The sequence below is a fragment of the Octodon degus genome, unplaced genomic scaffold (assembly GCF_000260255.1).
Source record: "Octodon degus isolate 3935 unplaced genomic scaffold, OctDeg1.0 scaffold00002, whole genome shotgun sequence".
NCBI classification, from domain to species: Eukaryota; Metazoa; Chordata; class Mammalia; order Rodentia; family Octodontidae; genus Octodon; species Octodon degus.
This window is the reverse complement of record NW_004524578.1, coordinates 1,401,025-1,417,886: the sequence shown is the minus strand read 5'-3', so window position 1 is coordinate 1,417,886 and position 16,862 is coordinate 1,401,025. Positions and strand designations below refer to the sequence as shown.

At 51.5% G+C, this 16,862-nt stretch overlaps 1 protein-coding gene across 1 annotated transcript in view; it reads left to right on the top strand.

The window, feature by feature from the left end:
• Chrna7 (cholinergic receptor nicotinic alpha 7 subunit) overlaps nt 1–15,215 on the top strand; it is a 114,145-nt gene extending 98,930 nt beyond the window's left edge. Inside the window, exons 5-10 of the mRNA NM_001323272.1 lie at nt 3,090–3,169; nt 5,751–5,918; nt 7,257–7,451; nt 8,369–8,455; nt 9,975–10,084; nt 14,684–15,215. Of these exons, the coding sequence (NP_001310201.1) occupies nt 3,090–3,169; nt 5,751–5,918; nt 7,257–7,451; nt 8,369–8,455; nt 9,975–10,084; nt 14,684–15,202 (1,159 nt within the window). The 3' untranslated portion in view covers nt 15,203–15,215. The remainder of the gene's footprint in view (nt 1–3,089; nt 3,170–5,750; nt 5,919–7,256; nt 7,452–8,368; nt 8,456–9,974; nt 10,085–14,683) is intronic.
• Nucleotides 15,216–16,862: the final 1,647 nt, after the last annotated feature.

The following is a 16,862-nucleotide window of genomic DNA, read 5'->3' as shown; positions in this document are numbered from 1 at the left end:
CTTCATAGCAAGGGAAATTTAAATTTGATTTGGACCCCAAAGGGAGCAAGGCAGGGCACACCGCTCAGTGTGCCCGGAGTGTCTGGAGACTTCTGCTCTTGTGTGCAGTCATTTGAGAGTACGGTGGCTTTTGGGACATTTGCTAATATGAAGAAAGTGATATATCAGAGCTGAACCTTTGCAGAAACCCTGAACCTCGGGATTCAAGAGGAGCCTCTTGGAGAAGCGTGGCGCTGCCTGGGGCCGGCTGGCGAAGGAGTGCATTTCTGTGCTGTCTCTGTTGAAGATGAGGCGTAGCCAGAAGGAGACCTGGGTCTGGCAGAGAATGTTTGCACCCCGACACCCCACCCCTGCCCCCACCCCGCTTTCCCTCTGAGCGTTTGGGTGTATGAGCGTGTGTACATCCTTTGTTGCCTCTGCACACAGCGGAGATGTAGTAGTGACTTAGCCTCCTCCCTTGCACACAGCATCGCTGTTTCGTTTCATATTTAAATTAAATCTCACCTTCCTTGCATGGTTTTTTCCTCTTGAGTTCCTGGTTGCCTTTTTTGTTGGTATTATTATTATTATTATTATTATTATTATTATTATTTTTACAAATGTAAAATTATTTCTTCTCTCTCACTCTGTATCTCCATCCTCTCCCAGAGACCCCTGATGCCCTCCCCCTCCCTTCTCCCCTCCGCTCCCTTCCTCTTTTCCTCTTCCTCTCCTCCCTCCTCTTCTCACTTCTCTCCTCTCTCCTTTCCTCCTCCTCTCCCCCTTCCTCTTCCCCCCTCTCCTTCCTCTTTCTTTCCTCCTACTCTTGCCTTCCCTCTTTCCTCCCCTCCTTCCTCCCCCTCTGCTCTCTCCTTCCCTCCTGCTAGCCTCCTCTCCCCCTCCCTCCCTTTTCCTCCCCCTCTTCTCCTCCCCCTTTCCCTTCTTCCCTCCTCTCCACCTCTCTTCCCTCCTCTCCCTCCCCTCCCTTCCCCCCTCTTCTCCTCCTTCCCTCTTGCTCACCTCCTCTCCCCTCCCTCCCCCTCCTCTCCTCTCTCCTTCCCACCTCTCCCCCTCCCCCCCTTCTCCTCCCTCCTCCTCCCTCTTTGTCCTTCCCACCTCTCCCCCTCCCTCCCTTCTCTCCTCCTTCCTCTCCCTCCCGCCTTCCCTCCTTGTACCCACTTTTTCAGCCTGGTCCACCCATCATTGGACAATCACTGCTGCCCATCTCTAGGCTGAGTCTGAAAGTCTCCTTCTTTCTCAGTTTTCATCCTCATTTTTCTGAAGCCAACCAAGGCCATGCCCCTGAGAAACGTGCTCTCTGAGGCCTTCATGCCCTTTTTTGCCTTCATGCTGGCATGGTTTTCCGATCTAGAAAATTTTGTTTTATAGGTCTTTGTTGATTTTTTCCCTCCCACTCATGCTGCTGCCTCCTGACAAAGCCTCTGTTGGTGACAGGAGCTCTCCTGGCCTTGTCCTTTGTGAGCTGCATCATTTGTGTCCTGCTTGTCATCTCTGTGGTTTTTACCGACTAGCCCTCCCACTGTTTACAGAAAGTTCTTTCATCAATCATAGTTGCTTTAATTTCCATATTGCGGCCCGGCCTGTCTGTAGAATGACCGTACCCCTCCCTGAATTGGGGGCAGGATGTGCCTTTTTTAAGTGAGTCTTCGTTCTTTGCGTGGGCAGCTTCTTTTGGCATCTTCTTTAAGTGCCTGTCTTCAATTATATGTCTCATTGCAAGGGTCGATCACAGTTGTCTTGTGGTTCTTGGCTTTTTTCCACGAAAAGGATCTTGGGAATAGAAAACAGTGGGTGAGGCTGGCCACATGGGCACCCTAGCCCGGCTTTCCAGGCCTCAAAGTAGAAGGAACGGGCCAGCGAGGTAGCTCAACACACTGAGCGCCTGCCTAGGCAGGCTCAGGGACTGCAGTTTGATTCCTGGCACCACATGATGCCTTGCTGGCCCCGCCCCAGGGCGGGCTGAGCTGGCCGCAAAAATAAAAAAATAAATAAATAAAGATAAATAAATTAAAAAGTAAAAAAAAAAATGAGAGGAGCTTGGCCCTGAGAGTGAGCACCCTGACCTGCTGCCTAGGTTTCATAAAGGGGTTTGTGTTCGCTGATGTGTGTGGCCATATGTTACCGGGTCCTAGAACTTCTTTGAATTGAATACAGACAGACAGGCAGACGCAGAAGTGATTGTCATGGAAGAAGTTTTCATCCAGAGTTCCCTACAAGAGACTCAGCACGCCGGGCAGGGCTGAAGGAGAGTCCCCGGCTGGGCTGGCTCAGAGGCCATGTGGGCAAGTGGGGGCACGCGAGCCTTGCGGGGTCCCCAGGAGGAGCTGGCCAGGCAGCGGTGGGCAGGTTTATGGTCTGCTCACGTGAATGCCTCCAGCAAGCTCTGGAGTGCAGGGCAGAGGCTGCTGCTGGGGACATTTGAGCAGGTGGACTGTGGCCCTTAGGCCACAGTCACTCGGGGCCACAGTCCCAGAGAGGTGGGGGGCAAGGCCTTAGACTGCCTGATTTGCACGAGAAAGAGCTGGTTTCTCTTTTTAGGAACAGTTTCTAGGAGGACAGTCTCTTTAGGTTCCCTGGCTCAGAGCATCAGGAGATTAAAAACTAAAGACATGGTTAATATGAGCTATTAATTTTAATTAATTTTTCTTTCTGGTGTGTCTGTGCTTTCCTTACCCAAGTTGTAAGGCCAGAGGTTTGAACTGGGGCAGAAGCAGGGACCAGGGTAGGTCATCCAGACCTCTCAGTGGAGCTGCTGTCCTCCCTGCCTCCCTGTCCTCTCGGACTGGGGTCCCCTGGGCTGGTCCCGATGTTCAGCCCTCTCCTGCTCCTGCAGCGTCTGTCATTAAGGACGCAGTTGGCAACCACCAGTCACGATGGGGCCCCACTGAAGAGCCTGGGTCCAGAACCCCAGCCGCGTGGGCTCCCAAGGCAGCATTGTGCCCCTGCCCACTCCTCAGCCCGGGGGGCGTTCCAAGGTCCCCACAGGAGCTCCGCACGGTCGCTGTCACTCGGGGCACAGCCGCAGCAGAGCTGAGGGCCTGAGGCATGCACAGCCTGCCGCCCCGGCTCACCAGGTCCTTCTGTTTCAGCGCTGATGAGCGGTTTGATGCCACGTTCCACACCAACGTCCTGGTGAACTCTTCCGGCCACTGCCAGTACCTCCCTCCAGGTAAGAGCCGCCCACTCCTGTGTCTCCTTCCTCTTAGGAACCGTAGGGCTGCCAGCTCTGCCGGTGCAGCCCACGCCTGTGCCCTGCACCTTCCCGGTCTCCTCATGGGGCCATTTTTCTCATTACATGGTACTGTGGCTCAGTCATCGCCAATGTGCTCCTGTGTTCTCTTTCCTGTGCAATCTGCGATTACGACGAGTCTCCTTTATTGGATAATTTACAATTCTGCTTTCTACTCCCAAGCCAGACATGCGCTTTCATCTCCTTTTCCACCCACAAGTCCGCTAACTAGGCCCCTTCTCCCCCACCCCCAAACCCCACTAGTTACCTCCCAGCTGACTCAGAATCTTGGCAGATGCTCCTGGGGTTAGGGGGAGCGGGTGGAAGAGCTGGGTCGCCTCTTGAGTTCATGCGTTCAAGAGCAGGCAGAGGTCAGATGGCCGGATGCTGGGTGCAGGATTTCCGAAGGGAGCTTGTTAGTGGCTGCTTCCTAGAGGGGCTTCATGCCTTCTCAACCTCCTGCTGGTAAACTAGTTCTGCGGATTGATGCTGCCCCCAGGCCGTCATCTCCGGGGGACTCTCCCCCACCCCAGGCCCCAGGCTGCTTATTGAGCAGTGCGGAGCTGGGATCTGTGGTGGGCTTGAGGCACATTCAAGGGCATGCTTTGCATGTGGATATTAACAGTTGAGTTTTTTCTTTTTTTGTCTTTTGAAAGATCCTTAAACGTATTATTTTCCAGGGTTATCTCCCCTATTACAACTGTCTAGTTTATTTAATTTCCTCCTCACAAGAAATCTGCATCTACTCCCCTCCCCACGGCTCACCACTCTGATACGTACTAGCACCAGGGACACACACCAGACATGCCACATGAAGTCCACAAGTCCACACCACGTATACCCACATCACACACTCACACCTTCAGTGGACCCATGCGCACACACACACTCCGCGCCATGCACACACTCCTCTCCAGAGTCAGCCCCTCCGGCCTCCTGGTCTCCCAGCATGCTGCAGAGCTGGCTTTGCCTACTGGGTGGTTGTTTACAGCATGCTCTTCCTGTCAACAGATGCTAAACATCCCTAGTCAGTATCTCTGTGTGCTCACCTGAGAAATTCTGTTTCTCAGCCATGTGTGGCCCTTACGATTGAAGCTGTCAAGACTGGATAATGCCCTGTGATGTCTGTCTAGCAGGAGAAAATCCTTCTGTTGCGCGTCCCTGGTGGAGCGTCTGCTTTCAGCACGCTCCCTGCAGGGCCCGCTCCAGCTCTAGTTCTGCACAGCAGGCCCTTCCGCCTTTGCAGACCCGGGCTGTGCAGCGCCTTCCGCCACACCTAGGTGCTTTCTCAGGAAGCCTGCAAGTTGCAGCCTCTGATATGTGGACCATTGTAGGAAGCGGCCTCCCTGGATGGAGGAGCTCTGTGCTGCAGGTGGCTTGGAGGGCTAAGCTGTACTCCACGCCCTCCTGCTCCTAGCATGTAGCTCTCACTCCGGGACTCCAGCCCTGTGAGCTGGCCGTGGGGCCTGGGGTTAGGAAGGACAGGACGAGTGCGTGTGACCTGGGACTCTCCTTTACTCTGGCAGAGCTGCCTGGGCCTTGCAGTCCTAGGAGGCTGCTTCTAGGATGCTATGTCCCTGTTAGTAGACAAGGGTGAATAGGAATATTTTGGATGCAAGTTTTGTTTTTCTTTTTTATTTAATTGGTCTTGCTGTGCAGCTTGGACTCATAGTGATTCTCCTGTCTCAACCTCCTAGTCCTGTGATTACAGGTGTGCACCACCACACCCGGTTTCCATGGCTGGCGTGGTGTGCCCAGGGTTCCGGGGCCAGCACAGCATGCAGTACCGGGGACTGAACCTGGGTCCTTGCACTTGCCAGGCAGGCCTTTAGATCACGGAGCTATCTCCCCAGCCCTGGATGCAAGTTTTGCAATAAAGGCCTGGTTGTAACATGACTCCTGCCCTCCACTTCCTGTGTGGATTTTTAGCAGCCCTGAGGATGTACAAGTTCCATACCATACATTTTAAGCACATGAGTCACTGCTTTTTCGTAGATTTGGGGCAGTGTGCCACCATTACTATACTCCAATTTTAGAACATTGCCGTCAGCTCACAGAGATCCCTCTTGCCTTTTGCTGTTAATCCCCAGCGTTTTCTCAGTTCTGAACCTGGAGAAGATGCCTACCCCACCCTCCGTCAGTCACACGCCTTTCAGTCCGTCAACCCCTCCATCATTTTTATGAACTCCTCTCAGATTTGTTGCATTCTTTACTTTTACTTTGTTGTTTAGACTCTGAGGGTGCTGAAGGCAATGAGAAGTTTATAGAGCTAATTTTTTCACGGAAACTCCCGAGAAAAGTCTTCTTCAATTTGTGTTTGCATTTAGATTTCAAAACACAAGCTTCAGTGGAGCTGTGTTTTAAAAACATTTTGCAAAATTACAAATAAAAGTATTTTCAATGCAGTTTGTTCTGAACAGGAGTGGCAGCAGTTTGAAGAGGCAGGGAGGGCTGGAAAGACGACTGGGTGCTTTGGGCTCAGCCTCCGTCCCTGTTGCTGTCGCTTTCTGTCACCCTGCAGGCATCTTCAAGAGCACCTGCTACATTGACGTGCGCTGGTTCCCCTTTGACGTGCAGCAGTGCAAGCTGAAGTTTGGGTCCTGGTCCTACGGAGGGTGGTCACTGGACCTGCAGATGCAGGAGGCGGACATCAGCAGCTACATCCCCAACGGAGAGTGGGACCTTGTGGGTGAGTGCGGAGGAGGCCGCAGGCAGGCCGTTTAGAATGGGCTTGCGAGCACTTTTGTCCCCTGCCTCTTCCACGTGCGGGCACTTAGTGAGCTGGGCACTGTCTACCACCTTCTACTCTTTTCTGATGAGAAACAAAAACAATTAGCAAACGCCACCCTGTGCAGGACGACCTGGAAGCAGGGCAAGGACAGCTTTAAAGAAGTCTGCGCCGGCAGAGGTGTCCCTGCCTTCTTCAGCCTCACACCACTCCTAACGCGGGGCTGGACGGCAGACTTCAGTTGATGACATGAAACAAGAAAATCGCAGAGGAGGCTGAAATAAAGTACAAACTGTTGCACTGGGGCCCGAAACAGACTGGCAAGTCAGGAAGTGCATGTTGGGGGCGGGGGGCTGTCTATAGGGTGGCCAGGCTAGGGGCCGCGTGATAAGGCTTGGGCAGGTGGCCTGCAGCTGGAGCAGATGAGTGGAACTGAAGTACACCTACTGGCTGGAAGGTGATGCAGAGTCCGCTGCTCACAAACTGCATAAGCCATTCTAATGCCCGGGACAGGAGGCAGACTGGTCACTCTGGCTTTTTTTTTAAGCCTTTCAGAGAATTTTTAGATTCTGAAACTTTTGTTCCTTCCAACAGATTTCATTACCCACATAACTTAGTGGCAGTCTACCCCCCGTCTACAAGTCTCTAAGGCTCAGGAAGAGACTTACATTCATTCTCTCTCTCTCTGTCTCTCTCTGTCTCTCTCTCTGTCTCTCTCTCTCTCTCTCTCTGTCTCTCTCTCTCTCTCTCTCTGTCTTTTTCTCTCCTGCAGCCATTTTGACTTATTTTATCAACAGAAAACCTGTATTTCATTATTTTAAATAGGAAGGCAATGTCATCACAAGTCCCTGGAAGTTGGGAATGCATTCCACAAATATGGCCTCATTGTGTAAAGCTCATAGTGTGTCTACTTCCAAAACACTAAGGTGGCTGGGCAGCCTCCGGGTGACTTCATCCTCCCGCCCTAATGTCATGTATTTGTCACATCTTTGACAGAAACATTGTTTTGCAGCCTGTGACTGCACTTACATTTATAAGGGTGTAAAATCGATGGGGTGTTATTTATAATCATGTACTTCCAGTCTGTCAGAAAAACATCTGTCAGTTTACTCAAGTGTCACTGAGTACCTTTAAACGACGGCATAGCAACCCAGTGAGGGTTCGTTCAAACATTAATTACCCAAGTGTTCAGAGCTTAATGATCTCTGAGGCTGCGCTTGTGTGTGGTGTGTGCACTGATACACACACAGAGGAATTGTGTGCCCTGACCACTCTTCCCTCCTGCTGTATCCCATGCAGGGATCCCGGGCAAGAGGAGTGAGAAGTTCTACGAGTGCTGCAAAGAGCCGTACCCGGACGTCACGTACACGGTGACCATGCGCCGCAGGACGCTGTACTACGGGCTCAACCTGCTCATCCCTTGTGTGCTCATCTCGGCCCTGGCCCTGCTGGTGTTTCTGCTCCCTGCAGACTCCGGGGAGAAGATATCCCTCGGCAAGTGCCTGGGTCTTTGGCAGGACTCGAGAATGGAGGCCCTTCCCTGAGCTCAGCTTGCGGGGCCTCTGCAGCAGCTCAGAGCTGCATCCGGCCCCCAGGCCCTGCCTGCCAGCTCATTTGGGCTCATTACATGCCGGCCTTTCAACTCAGGCAGCGTTAAGACACCAGAGGCTGTTGGTCCAGGCTCTGAGCAGCGCAGGTGTGACCTTCTGAGAGCACTGCAGGGTCTGGGATCCTTTGAACCCCCAGAGAGAATGACACCCAGGGAGAGACCAGCTCAGCCTGCCCTGCAGGGCAAGTGCTTTCCCTCTGACCTCCCTTGTTCCTTGGGGCACTGAATCAGCCTTCAGTGTGCAGAGGGAGCAGTTTTTAGCTCTTTCTGAGCTTGCCTTTGTGTATCGCTGTATATAATAATCCCTACAGTCACAGACGAAACTCAGCAGGATTTCGGATAGTGAAATGGATTTATCATTAGCTCAGCGAATCCTTAAATGTATGCATTTTTAGCGTACCGTAGAAACCATTCCCAAACTCTTTCTTTTCGGGGTATGGGGCTCAGGCTAGCAAAGGACACACCCAAGTCATGCAGCGCGTGCAAGTAACTGTGAAGCCAGGCGTTTAGGCTACATTGTTTCTTTCTCCTGCTCTGTGAAGCTACCACTCTGCAGAAATGACATACAGAACATGAGGGAAAGCGGTGCTGTGTTAATTTTTCCAAAGTTCTGGTTCCTAAACCTGTCTCCACCAGAGAGTCCCTTGGAACTGTGCTAAGTGACAGAGGATGTCCCCAGGTAAATGCAAGAACCCAAATAATCAGAAACTGTCTTTGAAACTCAAGTGAGAGCCCCAGCCAGATGGGACACAGGCCCTGTTACTTACTCTGTCTGAGGACCATCTGTGTGTTTGTGTTCTAGGGATAACAGTCTTGCTCTCTCTCACGGTTTTCATGCTGCTTGTGGCCGAGATCATGCCCGCAACGTCTGACTCAGTACCACTGATAGGTAAGGCGAGAGGCAGGCTCGTTTCGTAAAGGCCTGGGGTGGAGGAGGGCTGGGGTCTCAGCCACAGACCAAAGGAGGAGAAATGTGTCCTCCAGGCCGCGGAGAGCTGTGGTGCCTTCCATTTTCTCTCACGAGTTTGCTACTTGAGGTCACTATTCAGAAGGACCCGTGTGCTCTCTCTGCCTTGACCCAAGTCAAGGGAGGGGATGTCCAGCTTGTCATTGGGCTTTAAACTGTAGAATGGGGCTGGAGAGATAGTTCAGTGGTCTAATCAACTGCCTGGCAAGCAGAAGGACCCAGGTTCGAGCCCCGGTACTGCATGCTGTGCCGGTGCCATGTCATGCCAGCCACTGAAACCAGGCGTGGTGTGCACCTGTCACTGCAGTGCTGGGGAGACTGAGACAGGAGGATCACTGCGAGTCCAGGCTGCGTAGTGAGATCCTGTACCAAATAAATGAAATATTTTTAAGTTAAAAATAAATAAATAAATCACAGAACTGCATGGGCGGTGTTGTCTGCCTGTATTCTCGGTGCTCGGGAGGCTGAGACATAGAGAGTTCTCACGCCTATGACAGTGCCGGCCAGACTGTGGCGTGTGTGTCACTTGCTTTTCTTTTTAAGACAAAAGATGCTAATATATGAGTTGTTTTATTCTAAACTAAAACTGCCGTATTCAGGTTGAATTTCAGCATTGGCACTTGTGGTAAGTGAGTCTGGGGTTCCGGTTTGGGGAGTCATCTCTGAAAGATTTGCCATCACTGCCTAAGAAGTTTAACATGAGCCGGAGAAGCACAGAGAGCCCCAGCCACGCCCCAGGGCTTACAGAAGTGGCTCTTCCTCCTGTAATTCTCTCTTCCACACTTGCTTTGCAGTCACAGATTTCATGATTAGTGGCTAATAATTTTAGTTGATTATTTTTCCATAAATCTTCTGTTAAAATGGGAGATGCACACACTTCATTTTTTAACTTTTGGGTCCTAGATTTTTTTTTTAAACTGTTTGGAGAAACAGGAATGGAACAAGTGGGTTTGGTCCTGGACAGATAGAAGGCATAATCTTCCACCCAGGGAGGGAATCACAGGAGACAGCATCACTCATGGCCCGTGCCTTCCTGGATAGGAGCGAGTAGTATCGAGCAAGGGGAGCCTGGTCTGGCACCTGGGCTCTGATGCTCAGCTCTTGCAGATAGCATTCCCTTCCTGGTCATGAAAGCGAGGCCTCTGGGCAGTTGCTAGAGGGGGAAGCATCATGCTGTGGGTAGCTGTTTGGTTCATGCGGGAATTGCCACACTCAGTTGGAGGTGGACCGTCAGGGCCCGTGGACTCTGGGCCACCCCTTTCCTCCAGGAATGGGAGTAGTGAGCTGTAGGCCTGGCCTGGCCAGCAGGACTGTCCAGGCCTGTCCCTGGCACGCCCATGCTCCAGCAGAGCACTGCCGGCAGACGGAGGTCCAGAAGCACAGGCGCCGCGACACTTGGTGCCGCCGAAGCCCGGCCTCACTGTGTCTGCTCTCTTTGCAGCCCAGTACTTTGCCAGCACAATGATCATCGTTGGCCTCTCTGTTGTGGTGACCGTGGTCGTGCTGCAGTACCACCACCACGACCCCGACGGAGGCAAGATGCCCAAGTGGGTATGTTCCTGCCCTACTAGAAAGCCCTTTCTAGAGGGGCATTGTCATGTGGGTTATCTATTGAAAACATCGTATGAAAACTGGCACTCTGAAACAGGTGGCAGGAGTTGTCCTAGGGCTTCACCCCTGTCCATCCTTGGCAGAGAGCACAGTTACAGGCTCCGTGACTTTTCTGCTGTGGCTGTGTTTGAGTCTGACGCCTGAGAGCACAGCTCCACACCGGCTGCTGTGTGCGCTTTACTAGTGCAGTGGTTTTTTAAAAACCATTCATTTACATACACTGTGGACTACTGTGCATGGGTGGGATGGAAGAGACGAGCTAAACGCCTAACACGGGGTTGAAGCCTCACAACAAATGAGCAGAAGAGTAAGGAGAAGGCTGAACTATGCAGAGACAGAGCAGTCCCGTGGTGTCTGCAGGGCATTGCCTCTGGGAGCCCCTGCAAATGCCCAGATGCTATACATGACGTGGGACGGAATCGGCACAGAGCCTGTGCATGTCCTCCTGTGTGCTGTAAATCATCTCCTGATAATGCGTAGCACCTAACAGAATGTAAGTGCTGTGTAAATAGTTATGCTCTGCTGTTCAGGAAATAATACAGAAAAATGTCTGTAGTCATTCAGTACAGATGAAGTTTATTTTCCCTAAATATTTTTCAGTCTCTGGTGGGCTGGGTCCTGGAGGTACAGCCTGCAGACGCAGAGGGCCCGGTGTAGGACACACTGTACACACGGCGGGGTCATCTCAGCCAAAGCTGTGATACAAAGATGAATGGTCACCAAGGGGAAAAGGCAAAGGGATACAAGGAAGTGGGCGACAAAGTGTAGGACGCATCCTCCAGTCTGTGGTTTCAGCAGGAGCCATTCCACGCCTTCCCCACAGCGGACTTCCCGGTCTGCTGATGTTCACCCTCCTGCGCCATTTCATCCTGCAGGACTGTGTCACAGCTCTGTGTCCACCTGCAACTAACTGTCAGGGGATCCTGAGGGCTGAGCCAGGTCCTGGGCTTGGCCCATCTCACCAGGACAGAGCAAGTGGGAGCTGTCTCACCTCCCTGCAGGCCTCCCAAGTCCTCCTATCCAGGGTGTGTAGTGTAGTCCTGGGATGGAAAGGGCCCCTGAATTGCAAAAAATGCCTGTCCTGGAGCCCTTTTAGGCTCTCTCGGCAGCCAGAAGGGACCAGCAGCATGCTAAATTCAGAACAAGGAGTGCATTGAAAGGCCCTCCAGGAACAGAGGGATTTTTCTCCTTTTTTATTTTTATTTTTTAAAGTATAAAATGGTAAAAAGAAAAAGTACAAACAATACAAAATTTAATTAAACAAAGTAATAGAGATGTGACCCTGCCTCTTGCATTGCATATTATCTTCAAATTAGTTACTTAGGCTACCAGACGTAAGCCTACAAGACTGTTTTTAAAAAAAAAAAAAAAAAGGAAAGAAAGTTATAAGAAATTAGGAGGATGAAATTTTTTTTGAAAAACTTAAGCATTAACTGGAACAGAGGTTTTCTGAGCCTTCTCAAAACATGCAATTATGCAAGAATTTATACTTGTGCAAAGTTAACTGAGGGTCGCTTTTAAAAGTCACTTTTAACAATTGGCCTTTCAGATGTATGTTTTGCCCTCAGAATTCTTCCACAGCACCCCCTACACACACACACACATACACACACACACACACACACACACACATGCGCGTACAATAGCTCACCTGTAGCTCATGGTACCGGCAGTGGTGCCAGCGCAGCCCGGGTGGTGATACCCTACCCTTTGGTGATGTCACTGTAGTCCCTGGTGCTTGCTCCAACAAGTCGGAGACCCCTGAAAACCTACAGTGCCTTTGCACAACTCATTTGCGTTATATCAGGCTGTTCTCTGACCTTGGCACACTTGGGCACGATGCTGGGCCAGGGATGAGAGCTAAGGCCTTGCTTACTCGCGTGTGTTTACCTATATATGCGTGTGAAAGAGATAATGTGCTTACCTATCTCTAAAGCCAGAGAAAAGAGCGTCTATGTGAGGAAATCTGGCTCCCAATTCTACCCCTCACTTGGCTTCCTCCACCAGTACTGATAATCATTCCAGTGAATTCCTTCCTTTCCCGCTATTGTCTATTTATTTGTACACAACAGCATAAACAGTATTTTGACTGACCTGAAGATAAGGCACCTAAACCCGATGCAAAACCATTTTTAATGACCTGGTAGCACTATCCTCTTACAAAAACCTCTTAATTACCAGCCTGTGCTAACGCATCACTTCTCAGTGTAAAGGCTTATTAAAACCAACTGCCTATACGTAAAACACAAAGCCTATCCCTGTCTTCCTCACTTTAGAGAGCACAGTGGGTTTTTCTTTCGGTCCATGTGTATTTGAAACAGCCTCCAAGGGATTTTTACTGTGATCCATTGCAGTGCAGAAGATACTGCGGGTGCAGTGGCATTATGTGACATTTGCACAGCGAGAAACAAAGCTGACACCTCACAAGAGGGGTCACAGGCACAGTTTGATAAGTGCCGAAAGGATAATTCTATCTTTGGAGATGACTCAGGCCACGGAATTCAAATGGACTTGGTGCAGTGGGTCGTGGTGGCTGAGGTGGCCTCTTGCACGTGCAGACCCTGCCCCTGCGGGAAGCGCTTCGGCCCTCCTTAGCCTTTGTTTGCACAGCAGCTTCTGGTCCCGACACCCCTGTCCCGCAGCCTCCCTTGAGGTCTGGGTGGGCTTCCTGATGTTTTCAGAGAGGGTGTAGGGCTCGGTCACAGGAGCTTTGAAAGGAAATGATATATGGCCAGGGCTGCCAAAGTTGAAACACAGAAGTGACTACTCCTGGATCACTGTGTGACCTCCAGCCACTTTCTTTGCCTCTTTGGAGGTTAGTTTATCTGTCTGCAAAATGGGAGAATTCTTGTCACATGATAGAATCCCAAGTGGTCCCAGTGAAAGGATGTCTCATGAAGCTCAGACTCACTGGGTGAGGCCTCACTGCGGCCATGTGTACTGCTTATTACTGATTCTGAAAACCCCTCCAGATGGACAGTTGTCTGCAGGGTGGAATGCACGTGGGACACGGGGCTGGCTCCGCAGCGCCCATGAAGCCGGCCCTGCTGGCCCGCCTTGTTCTCTTCCCTCCAGCCCTGTTTGCTTCAGTTATCTTTGATAAGATGTCATGAAGTTATTACCAAGAAAGCAAGCCCCGCAGACCTGCAGCTCATACCTTATCTGTCACCCCACCTACCTGCTAGGTGGTTGATGACATTTCACCATAATCATCAAACAAAATGAAAATGAAGTTAGTATATGGATGATTTCAAAGAAAGGGTTCACTTCACACACGTTTATGTGGCTCGGCTTGCAAGAATCCTTTTGTGGTTTCTGGTTTTGCCTCAGGTGGAGTTTGGATTGTCTCCTTTCTGTCCGTAAAGGCAAAGATAATGTCACTCATAGGCTGATTTTTCACCAAATTCTTCATACATGCAGGCTCTATAAGTTTACCCTGGATCTGACCCAAAAGGACAAAAAACAAAACAAAACAAAACAAAAATACTGTCAATCTATAAAACACTTTGTTTTTTTCTTCAAAGCTTTACTCCAGAGGGGCTCAGTCCTTCTTGGCTGCTGCCTTCCTCATGGCGGCCAGCACTTGCTCAGCTCCTCCCGCTTCCTCTTAGCGTGGGTGCGCGCTCCCACCCTTTCCTTGATGACTTGAGGGCGTGTTTGTCCTTGGAGACCTTGAGCAGCTCCATGGCATGCCACTCGCTCGTAGGGGGTGAGGCCGCACACCTCCCGGATTATGTCCCACACGGACTTGGTGTGTTTGGTGAGGCGTCCTCGTTTGCTCACATGCTTAGTCACCTTGTGGCCCTTGTTGAGGCCCATGGCAATGGGATAGTAGAGGGCCACGGCTACTGCTCTTCAGTGGATGCTGTGGTAGAAGGCTATAACACACTTTGGACCAGGGCCTGGCAAACTGTAGCCCTGGTGGCCAAATGGAGTCCAGTTTTTGTAAATAAAATGTGTCAGAAAACAGCCCCTCACATGCTTTCTTTGGGGATTGCATCAGCGACCAGAGTACTTCAGAGACTTTACGGCCTAAAGAGCAAAACCATTCGCTGTGGTGCAGGAAGTTTGCCTAGCCTGCTTTTGACTTTGCAGAGTCCTTCCCAGGACGCCGGGTCTTTGGGCTTTGCTGCGGCCTAACAAGTTAGGTCGGAGGTTCTGAGACTTGCATGGTTCACAGCACATTTGTGTCTCAAGAGTTTTTTCACAGAGCTCCCAGTCCCAAAGAAATAATAGCAGAAGGTCTTCTTAGTGCAGAGGTTAAAACAGCTTCATAAATATTCATGCCTAGCCTCGCCAGAGCACCTCAGCTCCTCCCCCACAGGGCTGTTTTCTGCCTGTCTCAGAGAAGACTTTGTCTCATTCCTGGGGTGGTGAACGTGCATGGGTTTTGTGCTCACGGTGTCTTTGACTCAACCATGGCTAGGGCTTGGCGTTTCCTGTGTGGGCAAAGTTAGGGGAGAAGCCATGGCGCGGGTCAGCCCCAGCATCATGGGGGGCTCCTCCTGGGCCCCTCTGAACCCTCTGTTGTGTCCCCAGACCAGGATCATCCTCCTGAACTGGTGCGCGTGGTTCCTGCGCATGAAGAGGCCCGGCGAGGACAAGGTGCGGCCCGTCTGCCAGCACAGGCAGCGCCGCTGCAGCCTGGCCAGCATGGAGCTGAGCGCAGGGCCAGCGCCTCCAGCCGGCAACGGCAACCTGCTGTACCTCGGCTTCCGAGGCCTCGAGGGCGTCCACTGCGCCCCCACCCCAGACTCGGGGGTTGTGTGCGGCCGCATGGCCTGTTCCCCCACACACGACGAGCACCTGCTGCACACGGGGCAGCACCCGGAGGGGGACCCAGACCTGGCCAAGATCCTGGAGGAGGTCCGCTACATCGCCAACCGCTTCCGCTGCCAGGATGAGAGCGAGGCTGTGTGCAGCGAGTGGAAGTTCGCGGCCTGCGTGGTGGACCGCCTGTGCCTAATGGCCTTCTCGGTCTTCACCATCATCTGCACCATCGGCATCCTCATGTCCGCTCCCAACTTCGTGGAGGCTGTGTCTAAGGACTTCGCCTGATGTCAGCTGGCCTGCACATACAGGAGATGCAGAGAGCCATTGGTGGGTGAGAATTTGGGGTGCTGACCCAATAGCGACATTAATGGGGTGACCCCATGTGTCTTTATGACCAATTGTCCTAATGGTTACAGTTTTCTTGTTATTTCAGTAATAGCATCTGAGAACCTTTCTCTCTAATCCCTTTTATACACATCCCGTGGCACACATCCCGTGGCACACATCCCGTGGCACACATCGCGTGGCACACATCCCGTGGCACACATCCCGTGGCACGCCCTCACAGTCAGCAGGGCCCATTAACAGGCCCAATCGCCCATTTGATCACTTTCTGGATAGCCCTGTAGGAAGGTTTCTGTAGCTCCAGACCACCCAGGGAGGCCTGTACCATTGGTTCTGCATGCTTGCATGTCACCTGCCAGTAAGACCCACCCGGAAGTGCAGCGTACGCTTTTTGCCTGTGTACAAAACTTAGATTGAAACAAATAATAAACCACACTCACTGAATCCATTCCAACAATCAAATTGTAAGAGGAGAGTAATGACAAAAGAACAAAAAGCTTACCTGTTGGGTTTTCCTGCAATTCAAAATGTCACTCCCATACTAAAGATGGCTGGTAGAGAAAATAGTGTTTTGTCATTTCTATATGAGAGAATCAGTCATTCTATAAACCTTTGCCTGTCGAGCACCACAGGCTCCCAGATCTAAACTAGGGCCAGCCCCAGTGGCATGCGCGCATGTGGGGAAGTGTGGGCCGTGTCCCCTTAGTTTCCTGATACTGCCAGGCTTCCTGCATTGCCACAGGCGTGCAGGAGTTAAGCAGATGTTTTCATGTGGATTAGAGCTGATTCCTCTTCAAGCTGTGTCCAGCCACATAAATGCACGCATGAAGTCAATGTGTTCCCTGGCTTTTTCTCTGTGCAGGTCCACTGTGCAGGGACAGGAAGCTCTCTGGCCCCACATGGCAGGCACCAGGGAGGACGTGGTACCACTGATGATTTCCTAGGCACAGGACTGGGTGCAGGCAGCAGGGAGAGCTGCTCAGCCCAATCGTGGTTGTCCTTGTCCTGTCTCCTGAGGTTGCTCATTGCAGCGGCAGCTGAGAAAGCAGGCTTGGGTCCAATGGGAGGATTCACTGGAGAGGCTTAATTTTAAAACCTAATAGGTGATGGGGTGCTCCTCGTAGGCTATCTAGGTGATGACAGTCATTCTGCCTCTTTCCGTTCTTATTTTTAATGAGATAAGAAGGTAACACAGAGAGCTCTACAGTGTTTAGACCGCAGAGCTACGCAAGGCTTCTAAGCTCCTGGAGTCCCGGAGTCTGTTCCTGACCCTGAAATAGGCCCATCACGAGGAAAGATTAGATTTCACAGAGCAAACAAACTTGAAGACATTTGCCCGCCACCCATTTCATCAGCTCACTTGTGCTGCGGGAAGGTGAGGGCTGTGCGTGCTCTGTGTGTGTGCACGGGTGCGTCTGTGTGTGACAGGAGCACAGACGTTGTTCACAGCCGTGAGGCTGACAAAGCAGGAGGCTGCAGCACCGGGCCACATGGAGCGGGTCGTCCTCGGAGTGCACCCACCCTACATGGAATAGAGAAATGTGCACAATATTTCTTGGGTTTTTTTTCCTTTCTATTTAAATGTCTTTGGAAACAAAAA